The 16,855-nt window shown below is 40.9% G+C and overlaps 1 protein-coding gene across 2 annotated transcripts in view; it reads left to right on the forward strand.

Moving 5' to 3' along the window:
• PLCG2 (phospholipase C gamma 2) overlaps window positions 1–16,855 on the forward strand; it is a 168,580-nt gene that overhangs the window by 86,598 nt on the left and 65,127 nt on the right. For both annotated transcript variants that reach the window (XM_072634199.1, XM_072634200.1), the window contains exons 8-9: window positions 8,681–8,724; window positions 10,038–10,110. In XM_072634199.1, the coding sequence (XP_072490300.1) occupies window positions 8,681–8,724; window positions 10,038–10,110 (117 nt within the window). The remainder of the gene's footprint in view (window positions 1–8,680; window positions 8,725–10,037; window positions 10,111–16,855) is intronic.

A 16,855-nucleotide genomic window follows, 5' to 3' on the forward strand; every position in this document is an offset into this window, starting at 1 on the left:
CATAACAGTCATGTTATGAAAGACTAACTATATTTCTCTCCATCCTGTTCTGCCACCTTTTATTCTGTTCTCTCTTTTGACTTTGTCCCTCCCCTAAAGTGTTTACTTCTAATTACTCCCTCTTCCCATTTGCCCTCCCTTCTATCATCCTACCACCCCACTTATCCCCTTCTTCCTTACTTTTCTGTAGTATAAGATAGATTTTCATACCAAATTGAGTGTGCATGTTGTTCCCTCCTTAAGACAAATGTGATGAGAGTAAGCTTCACTTTTCCCCTCTCACCTCCCCTGTCTTCCCTTCCACTGAAAAAGCTTTTTCTTGCCTCTTTTATGTGAGGTAATTTGCCCCTTTTTATTTTTCCCTTTCTGCTCCCAATATATTCCTCTCTCACCCCATAATTTTATTTTTTTAAATATCATCCCTTCCTATTCAACTCACCCTGTGAATTGAATGTCTATATGTATATAATCTCTCCAACTACCCAAATACTAAGAAAAAGTTTCAAGAGTTACAAATATTCTTGCCATGTAGGTATGTAAACAGTTCAACTTTAGTAAATTCCTTATGATTTCTCTTTCCTGTTTACCTTTTCATGCTTCTCTTGATTCTTGTGTTTGAAAGTCAGATTTTCTATTCAGCTCTGGTCTTTTCATCAAGAATACTTGAAAGTCCTCTATTTCATTGAATGGCCATTTTTTCCCCTGAAGTATTATACTCAGTTTTGCTGGGTAGGTGATTTTTGGTTTTAATCCTAGTTCCTTTGACTTCTGGAATATCATATTCCAAGCCCTTCGATCCCTTAATGTAGAAGCTGCTACATCTTGTGTTATCCTGATTGTATCTCCACAATACTCAAATTGTTTCTTTCTGGCTGTTTGCAATAGTTTCTCCTTGACCTGGGAACTCTGGAATTTGGCACAATATTTCTAGGAATTTTTCTTTTCAGATCTCTTTCAGGAGATAATCAGTGGATTCTTTCAATATTTATTTTACCCTCTGGTTCTAGAATACCAGGGCAGTTTTCCTTGACAATTTCATGAAAGATGATGTCTAGGCTCTTTTTTTGATCATGGCTTTCAGGTTGTCCCATAATTTTTCAATTGTGTCTCCTGGATCTATTTTCCAGGTCAGTTGTTTTTCTAATGAGATATTTTACCTTATCTTCTATTTTTTCATTCTGTTGGTTTTGTTTTGTAATTTCTTGGTTTCTCATAAAGTCATTAGATTCCATCTGCTCCATTTTAATTTTTAAAGAACTGTTTTCTTCAGTGAGCTTTTGAACCTCTTTTCCATTTGGCTAATTCTATCTTTTAATGCATTCTTCTCCTCATTGACTTTTTGGACCTCTTTTGCCATTTGAGTTAGTCTATTTTTTAAAGATGTTATTTTCTTCTGTATATTTTTTGGGTCTCCTTTAGCAAGCCGTTTACTTGCTTTTCATGATTTTCTTGCATCGCTCCCATTTCTCTTCCCAATTTTTCCCCCACCTCTCTTACTTGATTTTCAAAATCCTTTTTGAGCTTCTTCCATGGCCTCAGACTACTGCATATGTATTTTGGAGGTTTTGGATGCAGAAGCTTGACTTTTATGTCTTCCTCTGATGGTGTGCATTGTTCTTCCTCATCTAAAAGGATGGAAGAAAATGCCTGTTCACTGAGAAAGTAACCTTCTATAGTCTTATTTTTCCCCCCTTTTTTGGGCATTTTCCCAGCCAGTTACTTGACTTTTGAGTCCTTTGTCAAAAGGAGGGTATACTCTAGGGACTTGTAAGTTCTCAGTTCCTCTGAAGTGGCATAATCAAGGGAGAGGAGTTTACTCCTCTCCTGGCCTGTACTGTGGTCTGGGAGCAACCACAAGCTTTTCTGCCTAGGATCTGCAAGTAGAATTCCCTCTCCAGAGCCTCTACCAGCTCCACTGGTCAGTGCTCCTCCTCACCCCAGTACCGCCACTCAGGGCTGAGATCCAGATCAGCTGCTCAATTTCCCCAGGGTCTTTAGGCTGAGGGCTCCAAAAATGGGCAGTGTGCCACTTGGGGCCACCTGAAGCTGGGGCTAGTGCAGGACCCTGCTCCTTTCTCACCCAGGTAAAAGAGCTTTCTCACTGAATTGTGAAACTGTCTTTGGTGTTTATGAGAGTCTGGGAACTGCAGCTACTGCCCAGGATTCCATGCCCCAGCCTGCTCCAGTACTGTGCCTGCTGCCCCACATGGCCAAGGCTAGGCTACACTCTGTGGACTGTGCTCTGCTCTGAACCCGGTGTGATAGACCTTTTCTTTTGGCCTTCCAGGCTGTCTTGGGCAGGAAATCTCTTTCACTCTGTTGTGTTGTGGCTTCTGCTGCTTTAGAATTTGTTTAGTGTCATTTTTTACAGGTATTTTATGGGCTGTGGGGAGAGAGCTTCCACAGGTCCATCCTACTTTGCCATTTTGGCTCTACCCCCTTCACTAGTTTCTAAAACAGCCCATTCCACTGGTGCATAGCACAGCTCTAATGGTTAGACTACTTCACTTTATCTTCTACTCATTGGCCCTATGGGGCCAAACAAAACAAGTCTAATACCTCAGATTGAGTAGTCGTCCTTCATATACTTGAGTATAGATATCATGTTATTAATTGTCTTCTGCTCCCAGGCACATCTTTTCTAGTTTAAGCAGTCCTAATTCTCTCAGCTGATCCTCATATAGCATGGTCTCAGGGTCCTTCACTTCACCATCCCGGTTGTCCTCTTTCCTAATATGTGTCTGATCAGGGCAACCTAGTCCAGGTCCAGGTAATTATAACCATGGAGGTTCAGTATGGTTTCTTTAGTGAGATGTAGTGGAAGGAAAAGCATAGGTAATTAAAGTTTTGCAATATTTGAACACCAAAATTTAGTGGATAGTTTCATCCTTTTTTCCTTTTAAATCTCTAACCTCAGTGTTTGCATGTCCTAGCCTCATCATGCCTATCCCTCTTCCTGTGGAGTTGCTAGCAAGCTAGGAAAGAGCTTAGTTGGCTCTGCAACTTGTCTACCTCAACTTTTCGTGGAGTATAACAGTGGGAGCTATCCTGAAACATCTGGGCCAGCCTTGACTTTTTTTGTCAGGGCCCCACAGGTTAGCAGATCAGAACCATAAACCCCAAAACATATTGATTTGAAGTGTGTATGAGTGTGCTGAGGAGTGATGCTGAGCTTCAGTTGAATTTTGAAGAAACCAGGGGAAAGAGAAAGATTTGGCCAGGTAATTGGCCCTGCCTCACATCCTCCCGCTTGACTGAGCAGGTCACAGCAGTGGGATTCAGGAATCTACATTTGAATTTCCTGGAGATGTTTCTCTAATGTAACCTAACAGTAAAACCCTCAATTTCAAAAGACTGGGAGAAAGGTTGCAGTGACTTAATGAGAAACCTGATGGAAGAGGGCTTTTTAAAGAAATGTTTGATTACTTACAAACAAGATCTAAAGTAAGATCTAAGTGGGTACTTGTAAGCAACTAGAGGCAAGGTCATGAAAAACATTGCAATTTGCATTCAACCCACATTCCACAATACTGTGTCACAGGCTTTGGGGAAAAATAACTAACATACTACAGGAATTAATTGCTAGCTACCCAAATTTTAGAAACCTGGAAGGAACCTAATTCTTTGAGCCTTAAATAGGACAAGTTTGCTGATATTTTAGACTAGGTCCCTTTTACTTAGACCAGGAAAACTCAGAAGAAAGGAGGCTTTTGTATTGTAAATGGTTATTTAAGTGGGCTGTGAATTAATGAGGTTTTATTGTGATGTGATACTGGCCTATCCCTTCCCAACAGTCCCAGAAGCAGATGCTCACAAGGTTTCTGCTACTCTTTATGTAACTTAATCTCCTCTGGAAGCTTCATTAATCCCTGAAGGGCCCCTCTAGTGCCTTTGAAAGCCTGGTGCCCAAATTCAAATAGAGATTCAATTCTTATGTATTTATTGAAGATGGTTACACTTTGCCTGTGCCTTCTAGAGTGAAGTGGAAAGAAGTTTTCGGTTCAGTGGCAGAAATCTCCCCTCAAAGTATTTGTGAGAGCTTCCAGCTGGGACTAACTTATTTCCAAAGCACAATTTAACCATTAGGAGAGGCAGTTGGAACATAGTAAGAAGGTTACTGGGTTTGGAGTGAGAAGACCTGGTTTAAAGTCCAGCTCTGCTGCTCATTAGCTATGTGACTGAGCGCTACTTTACTTCTCTGGGCCTCAGTTTGTTTATCTGTAAAATAATAATAGTAATAATAGCAATATATTTCTTAACTTCACAGAACTCTGGCAAGGAAGAGCATTGCCAATGGTGAAGTGTTAACGGAAATGGGAACTCCTATTTGTTATTATTAGGAATTATAAGATAGGCCAACCTTTGAATTTTACAGATTGGAAACCTCAGGCCCACAAAGGGTAAAGGATTGGCTGAAGGTTACATAGAAAGTAGAGCTGGCATATAAACCCAGGTCTTTGTACTGTAAGGCTAATGCGTTTTCTGCTGTAGCATACAGCCTCTGTCATTACTGGTGTGTTTTTCTGTATTTCCTGCGGTGTTATAGTCGCATTTGTGAAACAGCTGTGTCCGGGCCATCCCATTGCCCTAAGAATGTTTTAGGCATCTCTGTTTTGCTTCTGGCTTCATATTGTTCACTTCAAGCAAACTTAGAAATAAGCCAGAGCCGTGAACAGTGTAGTGTGTTGGCTCATTTTTTTTTTCTATATGCCAATCATTGAACTGTAGATCTGGGAAAAGACCTTAGGGATTTTCTGATCCAAACCTCTCATCTTACAGAAAAGAAAATAAAAGTCCAGGGTTAGGAAGTGATAATAGCAGAGCTGGAATTAGAGCCTTGGCCTCCTGACCAGGCCTCATACTGCCTCTTAGCTTTGGAGCCTTCCCATTGTTTATCACCTTCACTCCAACAGACATGCTGCTGAGCAAAGCTGGAGAAAATCATACGTCTGCTTTGACCAGTTCCACTACAAATTTATGTTGCACAGCCGTAACTGGGCCCTCATTGCTACTAAGCTACCTGTCTTACCAAATCGCTATTCCATTCTCCACAGTGGCTCTTCCAAAACTTTTTATCCCTCCTCAAACTTTCCATGGCTTCCCCTTCCTTCCATTCTTTCAGATGAGATCCTTGAATCATTTCGCATTCTATTCTCTGTGAGCTCCCTCTTCTTACCTCTTCCTCACCTCCAGTGCCTTCTGCCACCTTCTCTTCCTTCACTCCTGTGTCACACGATGAAGTAGCGATACTCCTTCCCCAAACTAACCCTCTACCTCTAAATCCTCTACCTGTTCAAGTGATCCCATTCCATCTTATCTCCTCCAATAAATTGTCCCCCTTGTCATCCCAACTCTGTCATTTATCTTTAATTTTTCCCTCTCTACTGACTCATTCCCTACTGCCTACAAACATACACATATCTCCACCATTTTGAAAAATCCCCACTGGATCCTTCCATTTCTGCTATATGTTGTCCTATATTTCTTCTACCCTTTATAACTAAACTCCTTGAAAAGGCCATCTGCAATAGGGGCCTCCATTTTCTCTCCTCTTATGACTTTGGACCTTATCATTACACTGAAACTGCTTTCTCCAACGTTACCAACGATCTCTTAACTGCCAAGTCCAGTGACTTTTTCCAGTCCTCATTCTTCTTGATCTTTCTGTAGCCTTTGATACTGTTTGTCACTCTTTTCTCTTTGATGCTGTCTTCTCTCTAGGTTTTGGGGACACCGCTTGCTGTCTCTTGATTCTTCTCCTGCCTACTTTCTCATTCTCCTTTGTTGGATCCTCTTCCAGGTCATGCTCACTAACCATGGGTATCCCACAGAGCTCTGTCCTGGGCTGTTTTCTTGTCTCTCTTTATACTGCTTCACTTGGTGATCTCATCAACTCTCATGAATTTAATTATCATCTCTATGCTTATGATTCTCACATCTCCCTATCCTACTCTAACCTTTCTGCAGACCTACAGTCTTGCATTTTAGATGTCTCTAACTACATGTCCTGTAGACATCTTAAACTCAAAATGTCCCAAACTGAACTCATTATCTTTCCCTCTAAATCCTCCTCCCCACCAGACTTCCTTACTACTGTTGGAGGCATTCAGTTAATCTGGAAACATTTATTAAATACCTTCTAGTGCCAGGGGACAGCTAGGTGGCACAGTGGATATAGAGTACTAGGGGGAGTCAGGAAGACTCATCTTCCTGAGTTCAAATCCAGCTTGACACTTACTAGCTATGTGACCCTGGGCAAGTTACTTCACCCTGTTTCCCTCATCTGTAAAATGAGCTAGAGAAGGAAATGGCTAAACACTTCAGTATTTTGGCCAAAAAACCCCAAATGGGGTTACAAAGAGTCAGACGCAACTGAAAATTGCCAAGCCTAGAGGCCTGTATTGGGCTACCTGAGTCTTTCTTACCTCACCTCCCGAGGTCTTTGGCTGGCCACGCCGGATGCACGTATGAGAGAAAGGACGTTCCAGAGTCAAACAGGGGTTGAGCTTTATTACAGGGTTTCGGTTACAAGTGCAGGGGGTCTTCCTTAGGAGGAAGAGGGGGAGATTTCCTAAGGAGGCTAAGCTTAAGGGATTGGAAGTAGAAGTACAAGCGGGGAGAGAGGGGGAGGGGAGAGAGGAAAGAAAAGAAGCGGAGCCCTACTTTTCTCTTTGGCTCCACACGTGCTAAGAGCTTTTAGGCTTCCTCAATCCTACTTAATCTTCAGCCACACAGTTTGCATCTCAATACCGTGCTGTTAGGTAACTAGGTGTGCTCCAATCAGGGACGACCTCGAGGGCAGGGAGACTCCACCCATCAGGTATCTCCGGGGGAGAGGCGGAAATACCCGAGCTAGCCGAGCTAGCTCAGTCTGACCTTCTCGAACCCCCGCTGTTCATGGAGGGCCTCGTAAGACTCTAAGATTTAGAAGTCCCACTTTTACCTGCCCGAGACTGTCCACACGGAATTGAGCTTCCAGTCCCAACAAAAAATGACTGAGCAAAACTTGTGCCAGGCACTGTGCTAGTAAGTTCTTGGGATAAAAAAAAAAGACACTACCATCTTCCCAATTCCCCAGTCTTATAACCTAGGTGCCATCCTCAATTACTCTTCTCCACTCCCCCTTCCATATATATAATCTGTTGGCAAAGGCTGTTGATTTTACCTTTGTAACACTTTTTAAATATACCCCTTCTCTCCTAACACTACCACAACTCTATTTCAGGCCCTCACACTTCAATTATTGAATAGCCTTCTGAAAAGTCTTCCTGCCTCAAGTCTCTCCCCACTCTAATGTATCCTCCATTCAGCCACCAAAGCGATTTTCCTAAAATGCAAGTCCTACCATGTTATTCTTCTACTCAGTAAATTTTGGTCTCTTCACACAGGATCAAATGCAAAATCCTCTGTTTGGCACCCAAGGTCCCACATAACCTAGGCCTCTCTGCCCTTCCATTTGCCCCCCACCCTATCTTCATACATCTTATTCCCTGCCATGTACTCTTGGATCTAGTGACACTGGCCTCCTGGTCATTCCATGAACAAGACTACAAGATACTCCATTTCTGTCTGTCTCCCATACCTTGAAAACTCTTCCTCCTCATCTTCAGCTACCTACTGGCTTCCTTGACCTCCTTCTAGTTTCAGCTAAAATCCTATCTTCTGCAGGAAGCCTTTTCCAAGCCCTCTTAATTCTAGTGCCTTCCCTCTTTTAATTATTTCCTATATATAACTTGTTTCTATATATTTGTTTGCCCGTTGTCTCCCTGTTAGATTGTGAGTTTCCTGAAGGCAGGGGCTGTCTTTTGCCTTTTTTGTATCCCAAGTACTTAGCACAATACTGACAACACCCAGTACTTAATGAATGTTTATTGAGTAACTGAGCTTGGATCATATAAAAGAACATTCCACAATGTATTTTTAGCATTACCTCGTGGATTTTGACCTTGAATCAGATGTAACCTTTCTGAAGAACGGTCTTCATTTGCTTGCGTGTAGATTATGCTTATGGGAGGCAAAGCTCCATATTTTCTTAACTAATCAAGCTCTAAATCAAACTGTGAATTTAAACAATGCTGCTTTCTTTCCAGAGTATTGTTTGATCCTCCAGCTCTGGTCCCAGATCCCCGGCAGGGTCAGGAGCAGGAGGGAAATGAGTTGTCTGAGAAGCAAATCAATTGGTCTGCTATCTGTTCTTTTGCATTGTGTGTGTTTCTACCTTTGTTTCGGGCATGAATTATTCCTTTACTTATCTAAGAGAGCAGTGGATATCACTTCCTTTGTTTCTCCCCCAAAGCACCAAACACTAGGCCTCCCATTAATCTGGAGGAGATGGGGGGGCAGCTAGGAATGGGACTTGAGGAGGGAGGTGTTAAATGCGCACTGTAGGCACTCCGTCAGCATTTGTTGGTTTGATTGGATTCCAATAAGAACTGCTGGATTTAGGGGGTCCTTGGTCCCTGATGGAGCACGAGTTAATCTAACATATCAAAACTGTATGCTATTAGGTTGTGAAAAGACAGGAAGGACAGTTGTCAGAAGTTTATTTTCTCTTCAGTTTTGATGTTAGAAATGAGCCGGTTAAAATATTTAGAAATCAATGAAAATGTAAATGATCATTGGCTAGCACTCATTTTTTAATGTAGCCCTTACTTTCCCTCTTCTTTCTTTTATTTTTCAGATTCTTGATGAGTTCAAAAAAGATTCGTCTGTGTTTATTCTGGGGTGAGGCTTCTCTCTAACCTTTGTTCAGGTCTGTCAGGTTTACAGCTGTGCTGGGTATGCCACTTCCCCCGCCACCCCTAGTTCCACCCTCCAGTTCTGCCCTGCAGAGACTCATCTCCCTCCATTGGGATGCTCTCACTTCAAGGAAGGTAAAGGCCCCAGTGTGAGCTGTGGCCATTTATGTGATGAGAGAAAACTACTGTTAGCCTTTCCTCGTCATCAGAGGGACCGATTGTGTTATTGGTGAGAATAAACCTAACTCTTCTATGGACATTTGGAATGTTTCTAAGTACAGTTCATGCCCAAGGAAACTCTTAACCAATTGAAACTGGTAGGTATGTTCTGGAATGAATGTCTCCAGCACTTTTAAGTTACAAACTCCAACCCTACAAAATCTGTTTTTCTACCATTCCATTGTAATGAAGTTGCCAGTATTACCAAATCAAAATAATTAGCAACAAAATTAACTGATAAAGAAAGTAAGTCCTTTGGCTGATTAAATACTTTAATTAGAAGGTAGGAAATAAGAATTTAAGTGCCTACTGTGTGCAAGGTATTGTGCTAAATGCTTTACAAACAATATTTCATTTGAACCTCACAACAACCCTAGGAGGTAGGTTTTAATATTATTCTCATTTTCCCATTAAGGAAACTGAGGTAGGCAGCAGTTAAGTGACTTCACAGATATTAAGTGTCTGAGACCTAATTTGAACTCTGGTCTTCCTGACTTCAAGCCTACCATTCTATCCATAGCATCCCTTAAATACATTTTTGTTTATTCTAATTTGTTAATAAAGGGGAAATATAAGGAGGCACTGGCAAATTCTTCCATCAGTATTCAAACAGAAAAGACCCTCCCCCATGCAAATCTTAAGGAAAATTGTTTATTTACAACTTTCTTGTGAAATTTTCCTCATTCTCTAAGAATATTCATTCCATAATGCCAGATTTTTGTTGTATAAATGATGTTCAGGTCCAGCCTTGTTTCTGTGAAATCTGCTCCCAGGAGATCTCCTCCTTCATTTAATTGGCAGTTACATGCATTCGCAGCCTGGGATGAAATTGGGTTATAACCTATTGATCTAAATAGCAGTTTTCCCTTTTGGCAAATGAAAGGTTTCTGTTTTTGATATGCAGAAAGAATAGTCCCACTAAGCCACCTGCTTGCTGGGCAGGGAGTTAACTTTCAGCCTTGTGCTTGGACAGTTTCCTCACCAAGATCTTAAGTCCCTACTTGATGGCATCTATTGCTTTTGGACTCTGTGGGAAGGAGTCTGTCCCTAAGCATCATGTCTCTCTTTTTCTGCTGCTAGAAATACAGACCGGCCAGATGCATCTGCCGTTCACCTGCATGACTTCCAGAGGTTTCTGCTGCATGAACAGCAGGTAAGAAGAGAAAAAAGGGCTCTGGATGAGCCTGGGGTGAGGAATCACACAATGAAATCACATTTACAGAGGGCTTTTCACAACTCTGGCTCCAAGGAGCTGAGTGTTGAATTAAAATGAAGCAGGTCATGGTGGAAAGAACTGAGAACCAGAAGCCAGAGATGTGACCTTGGGCAGATTATCTCATCAGTATCACCTCAGTGCTGAATGGCAGTTAACTCAGTTTGTCTTGGATTGACACCCTATCACCTTTCTAATGGAGGGTATTTTGAACCTCCTCCAGTCTCTCCAGGTATACTCCAATACCATCTCCACCCCTTTCTCCTCTAGCATACGGTCTCACCTCCTACATTATGGAGAAGGTCAATAATCATGATCCCATTTTCCAGGACCCCAAAAGCTGTTTCTTTACCTGTCAGCTATCCTTTAGTGTCAGACTCAGAGGATGAAGTAACCCTTCTTTTGGCAAAGTTAATCTCTCTATTTTGTGCCCGTGATCCCACCCCATCCTATCTCCTAAGGGAATTTGCTTTATCAGTTACTTCTTCTCATCTATTAGTCTCTCTATTCTGGTTCCTTCCCTTCTGCTTGTAAACATGCTCACATCTCCCTCTTATTTTTCTTTCTTTTTAATTTAATATTTTATCCCAATTGCACATAAAAACAATTTTTGACATTCTTTTTTTTTTTTGAGTTCTATATTATTTCCTTGTCCCCCTCTCTCCCTCCTTTGTTATTGAGAAGGCAATCAATTTGATAGAGGTTATAGATGTGCAGTTATGCAAAACATATTTCCATACTAATCATGTTGTGAAAGAAAACACAGACCAAAAATAAATAAAATAAGGAACAGTATGCTTCACTTGCATTCAGACACCATCAGTTTTTTTCCTCTGAAGATGCATAGTATTTTTCATCTTAAGTCCTTTGGAATTGTCTTAGATCATTGTATTTCTGAGAATAGCTAAGTCATTCACAGTTATCATCATACAGTATTGCTGTTACTATGTACAATGTTCTGGTTCTGCTCATTTCATTTTGCATCACTTCATTTAAGTCTTCCTAGGTTTTCTGAGAGCATCCAGCTCATCATTTCTTATAGTACAATAGTCTTCCATCACAATAATGTATTGCAACTTGTTCAGCCATTCCCCAGTTGATGGGTATCCCCTCAATTTCCAATTCTTTGCCACCACTAAAAGAGGTATCATAAATTTCTGTATACATATATAGGTCCTTTTCCCTTTTGTTTTTTATCTCTTCAGGATAAAGATCTAGTAGTATCTGGGTCAAAGGGCACATATGCATGATTTTATAGCCCTTTGGGCTTAGATCCAAATTGCTCTCCTGAATGGCTGAATTAGTTCACAACTCCACCAATAGTGTATTAGTGTCTCAGTTTTCCTACATCCTCTCCAACACTTGTCATTTTCCTATTAGCCAGTCTGATAGGTGTGAACTAATACCTCAGAGTTATTTTTATTTGCATTTCTCTAATCAGTAATGATGTAGAGCATTTTTTGGATGACTACAAATAGTTTTGATTACTTTGTCTGAGAACTTTGATCATTTATCAATTGGGGAATGCCTTTTTAAAAAAAATAAATTCAGTTCAGTTCTCTGTGTGTTTCAGAAATAAGGCCTGTATCAGAGAAAATTCCTGTAAAATTTTTTTCACAGTTACAGTTAATAACTCTGTCCTATTTCCCTCCCTTTAATCCTACTCTCTCTCTCCTTTCACCTTGTCCCTCTTCAATAGTGTATTGCCTCTTTCAATATGCTCTCCTTTCACTACCACCTCTCCCAATACACTCTCCCTTCTCTACCACCTCTGCAAATATACTCTACCTTCTATCAGCACTATTCCCCCCTGCCTTTTCTATCCTCTTTTCCTCTGTCTTTCCTATAGCATAGGATAGATTTCTACACCCTGAGTGTGTACATCACCTCTTTGAACCAATTCCAATGAAAGTAACTACTTAAAAATGATTTCTCCCTCTTTTAAATCCTAGGGCTTCCTGAGTTCTCTTAGGTACCTGTCATATACATCCTGTATTATGGTTACTGGTGTTCAGGTTTCAACTTAGATTTCAAATTCCTTCAAGGGCAAGAGCCATGCCATTTTTTCCTTTTCCTTTTTATATACCTAGCTTTCAGCATGGGAACCTGTATATAATAGGTATAGAATAAATATATGATGAATTGATGTGAATAGATGAGATTAGAGGTGGAAGGGACTTTGGCAATTTGCTGGTCCAGCTTCTTTGGGTTTCAATTTCCTATGAAGAATGAAGAGAACTGGGTTAGATGGTCACTCAGGGCCTCTTAGCTCTAACATTTGCCAACTCTAATGTTTAATTTTTCTAAACTGTCTACCTTGTAGGATTGTCATGAGGAAAATGCTTTGGACAATATTAACTGCCATAACAATGTGAGTTAGGATATAGTATATCATCCCTACAGAGAGGCAGCGTAGCATAGGTAATAGAGAGCTAACTTTGAAGTCCGCAGGCCCTGGGTTCAAGTCCTACCTTTGACATATCCACAGATATTTATTAAGTGCTGTGCCTGGCAACAGGGGATGTCCTCTCAAAAATCAGCTCTTTTCAATAAGAAGCCAGCTTTCTAATATGAGAGATAGCATGTATATAAATTGATATGTACCAAATATATGTCATGTGTGTGTTTGTCCTTCATTGCTGAAGAAGACCATGCCATCAGAGAAATGATGACATGACTTGCACTTGACTTCGTTTTGAGTAAGGGAGGGCTGTGCAGGTCACCAGCCTCACTTCTCCTCCAGAGCCATCTGAATCCCTAACCAGATATTCATCAGGATGACTGGAGATGACCCAGGATGAGGCAATTGGGGTTAAGTGACTTGCCCAAGGCCACACAGGTAGTGAGTGTCAAGTGTCTGAGATGAGATTTGAACTCAGGTCCTCCTGACCCCTGCACCACTGCACTGCCTAGCCATGCCTATGTGCTAGATATGTATAGTTGGAAGGTAACTGTAGAAGTTAGGTACAGGCACTGGGAAAGCCCCCTTGTAGAAGGCAGCATATGAACTGAGTCTTGAAGGAAGCCTGTGTGATTCTGGACATGTAACCCAACCTTTCTGAGACTAACTTGTAGGATGGTTGGTGATCTACTTTGGTAGAGGGAGTTTTATAGATTCATAGAATCACAGAATTTGATAGCTTCTGGGGATATCAATGATCACCATATCTTCCCCACAAATGAAAGGAATCCTGACTGTAATATACCCAACAAGTGGTCATATAACCTCTTCTTGAAGACCTCTGAGCAGGGACAATGTAGAACAATGAAATAATAAGTTCTGTCCAAAAACATTATCTTTGCACGGCATGAGTCAGAGGATTGGGGTTTAAATTCTGGCTTCCATAGGGTTTTGGGCAAATCATTGAATTTCAGCTTCCTCATCTGTAAATCGAGGTGTTAGACTTGATGGAGCTCTTTGAAAGCAAGATGTTGGTCTCAGTGCCCTTCCAGGCAGCATAGTGAGTGCAGGATTTGGAGTCACAACCAGGTCTCACTTTGCATATTAGATCAGGCAATTATTTGCCGTGTGACTACTACCCATTCACTTAAGCTTCTGGGCCTCAGTTTCCTCATCTGGAAATTGGAGATTTAAAAGAAAAAAAACCAACCCATGGAAGTTATTTCATATGCATTTTGTGAGGATTGAATGAGATGATGTTTGTAAAGTGCTATAGAAATGTTAGTTTTTGTTAACATCATTATTATAATTCTAGGTCTAAATTCTACTATCTAGTTTTATAAGCATTCTTGATTGTGCTTACCTAGTGCCACCTTGTGGCAGAAAATACTACAGTAGATTCAAAGCATGGGTGAGTAGAAATGCCTCCTGGTTGTTGAGAGTCCCAGGCTCAGAACTTGGGCTCTCAATGAACCTTCAAGGGTACACAGGTTATTTACAGGTACAACTTTTGGGAAGATCCCATGTGGCTATAAATACCTTAACTACTGCATGGATGAATCTCGCGAAAAATCGTCCAACTTCCAGTAACAATAGTTTTACATTTATATTAGATTATATTAGCCCAATATAATTTATTATTACATATATATTATATGACATTTAAAAAGAATTTTGCATATGTAGTGAGGCCCTTACTTGTGGGGACTCTCTCCCACATGGAGCATGAGTCCTTGTGTGGCTTGAAGGAAGGTAGAATAGACATCTCTAGTCTCCTCTCCCCCCCATTCTCCAAGAGAGACTTTGATTCCTAGCAGGAGGGGAAGCAGGGAATTGGAGGCCAAAGGTAGGTCCTGCTGCTTTCCTCAGAAAAAGGGGATACTGGGCTAGAGTTATATCTATCTCTTCCCTTAAATATGATTAGCCCAGAGAATGTTGTTTTCAGGTTTAATCTAACATCTGCTTGCTGTTTCATTAAATGGGAAAAACAGCTTTCTATCAAAGGCTTGACTCCCCCTACCCCCAACCAAATGCCAGTTTCACAAAGAAAACACTAAATACTTAGGCAAGAAAACCCTTTATCCAATTTGATAGCCAAATAGAAATCAGAGGAAGTCTACATATATACCAAATAGTACAGAGTGAAGGAGGTCTCCTCTTGGAAACAACGTAACTCAGTGACAGTAGTAATGAGAGAGAGGAGAGAGAGAGAGAGAGAGAGAGAGAGAGAGAGAGAGAGAGAGAGAGAGACAGAGACAGACAGAGACAGAGACAGAGAGAGACAGAGAGAGACAGAGAGAGAGACAGAGAGAGAGAGAGACAGAGACAGAGACAGAGAGAGAGAAAGAGAGCCCAAGAGAGACAGAGAGTGAGACAGAGAGAGACAGAGAGACAGAGAGAGAGAGACAGAGACAGAGACTGGGGATAGGGACATGATGGAGACTGCCCCACCTCTTATACTGGCTGCTTTTCAAAGTCTTTTCCTTCAGCAACTTCAAATGGAATTGACATCTTCTGTTTTCTCTCGAGCCTGGAAACCAGAAGTGCTTGAAGTAGCTTGAAGAAAGCACAAAGAAGACTAAAGAGTTGTCTTCTCTCTTGATCTCTTCAGCTCCATTGCTCAGTTGTTGTGTGTAACTCTTCCTGACCTCATTTGGATTTTTCTTGGCAAAGATACTGGAGTGGTTTGTCATTTCCTCCAAATCATTTTAGAGATGAGGAAACTGAGGCAAACAGGTTAAGTGACTTGTCCAGAGTTAGACAGCTAAGAAGTGTCTGAGGATGGATTTGGACTCAGGAAGATGAGTCTTCCTGACTCTAGGCCTGGCACTCTATACACTGTGCCCCCTTGCCAACTCCACTTTACCTTTTTCACAGGTGTAGGGTATTGATCTATACCAATGAGGAGAGAGTCCCATACCAATGGGCTTTGGGACTGAGGTTATACATACAACATCTCACTTCATACTAATAATAATTTTGTAAGATAGGCAGGTCAATTATTATTATTTCCATTTTATAGATAATGGGACTGAGGTGCAGAGATAGGACAATGGGGTACTAATGGGTCAGATATTTGAGTCTATGTATGGGGTACTGTCCTATTCTTTAAGAGATCCAAGGAATTTTTAAGATCTAGTCACTGTCCTTAAGGAAGATAGAGCATAACTGGGGGAATATAAGTTCTTAAATAGTTAATTCAAGATCGCAGGCATTATAGATAATTTCCTTATGAATTATAACAGCATAAAGTGACAAAGGAATTTGGGGGACTCTAGTATGGGTATTAGAAGGTCACAGAGCAATGAGTAGGATTTTCATAGACAGAAGTGACAGTTTTGGGCGTTCTGGATGATATGTTATAGAAGCATAGATTTAGACTTAGAAGCTACCTTATAGATCATCTCATCTGACCCCTTCATTTTATAGATGAGGAAACGGAGACCTAGAAGGCGAAAGATGACCATGAAGAATAATAGTATGAGCAAAGACACTAAATAGTAAAGGGCCAACTGTATTTGGGAGAATATGAAGAGACCCATTTGACATAAACCCAGGGTGCTCCCTTCAGAAATTGAGTCCTGGGCTAGAAGGATCGAAGGGATGATTTTATGGGGCAGTTCCTGTGTTTTTATCAATTTGAAATCCTCATCCAAACCTAGCAAGGCTGAAGATCCTAGGATTTTAGAGATGAAAGGGACTTCACTCATTTAATCCATTGCTTTCAGTTTAATAGTAATAATAATACTCCCATTTATATAGTACTTCAAGATTTTCTAAATGCTTTACATACATTATTTCATTTGAATCTCACAACTCTATGAAGTTATTATTACTATTATTAATTTTATAAATGAGGCAACTGAGAAGTTAAGTGGTCTTCCCAGCATTTCCCAGCTATTAAGTTTCTAAAACAGGGTTTGTACTTGTTCTTCCTGATGTGAGTCCAGTGTTCCATCTGCCCTCTACACCTGCCCTCTAGTGTGGCCAGAACCACAGGAAAATGCAGTTGGGAAAATTTAGTAAAATAAATAAAAATACTTTAGATGTAGATGATGTTAACATACGGTTCTCTAAATGAACATGCCACCACAAGGACCCTTATGTGTGGTTTGTTTGAGTTTGATGCCACTGTCCTTCACCACCTGACTGTAGCTAAAGCCTAGGGAAGCAAGTGACATAGCCAAGGTCACACTTGTGTTGTTTACAGAGAACATTAGCTTGGGTACCTCACAGATGGCATCAGAGTTTAATGTTACCGTTCTTAGGAGGCTTTCAGTGGTG

The sequence above is a fragment of the Notamacropus eugenii genome, chromosome 1 (genome assembly GCF_028372415.1).
Source record: "Notamacropus eugenii isolate mMacEug1 chromosome 1, mMacEug1.pri_v2, whole genome shotgun sequence".
In the NCBI taxonomy this organism is placed as follows: domain Eukaryota; kingdom Metazoa; phylum Chordata; class Mammalia; order Diprotodontia; family Macropodidae; genus Notamacropus; species Notamacropus eugenii.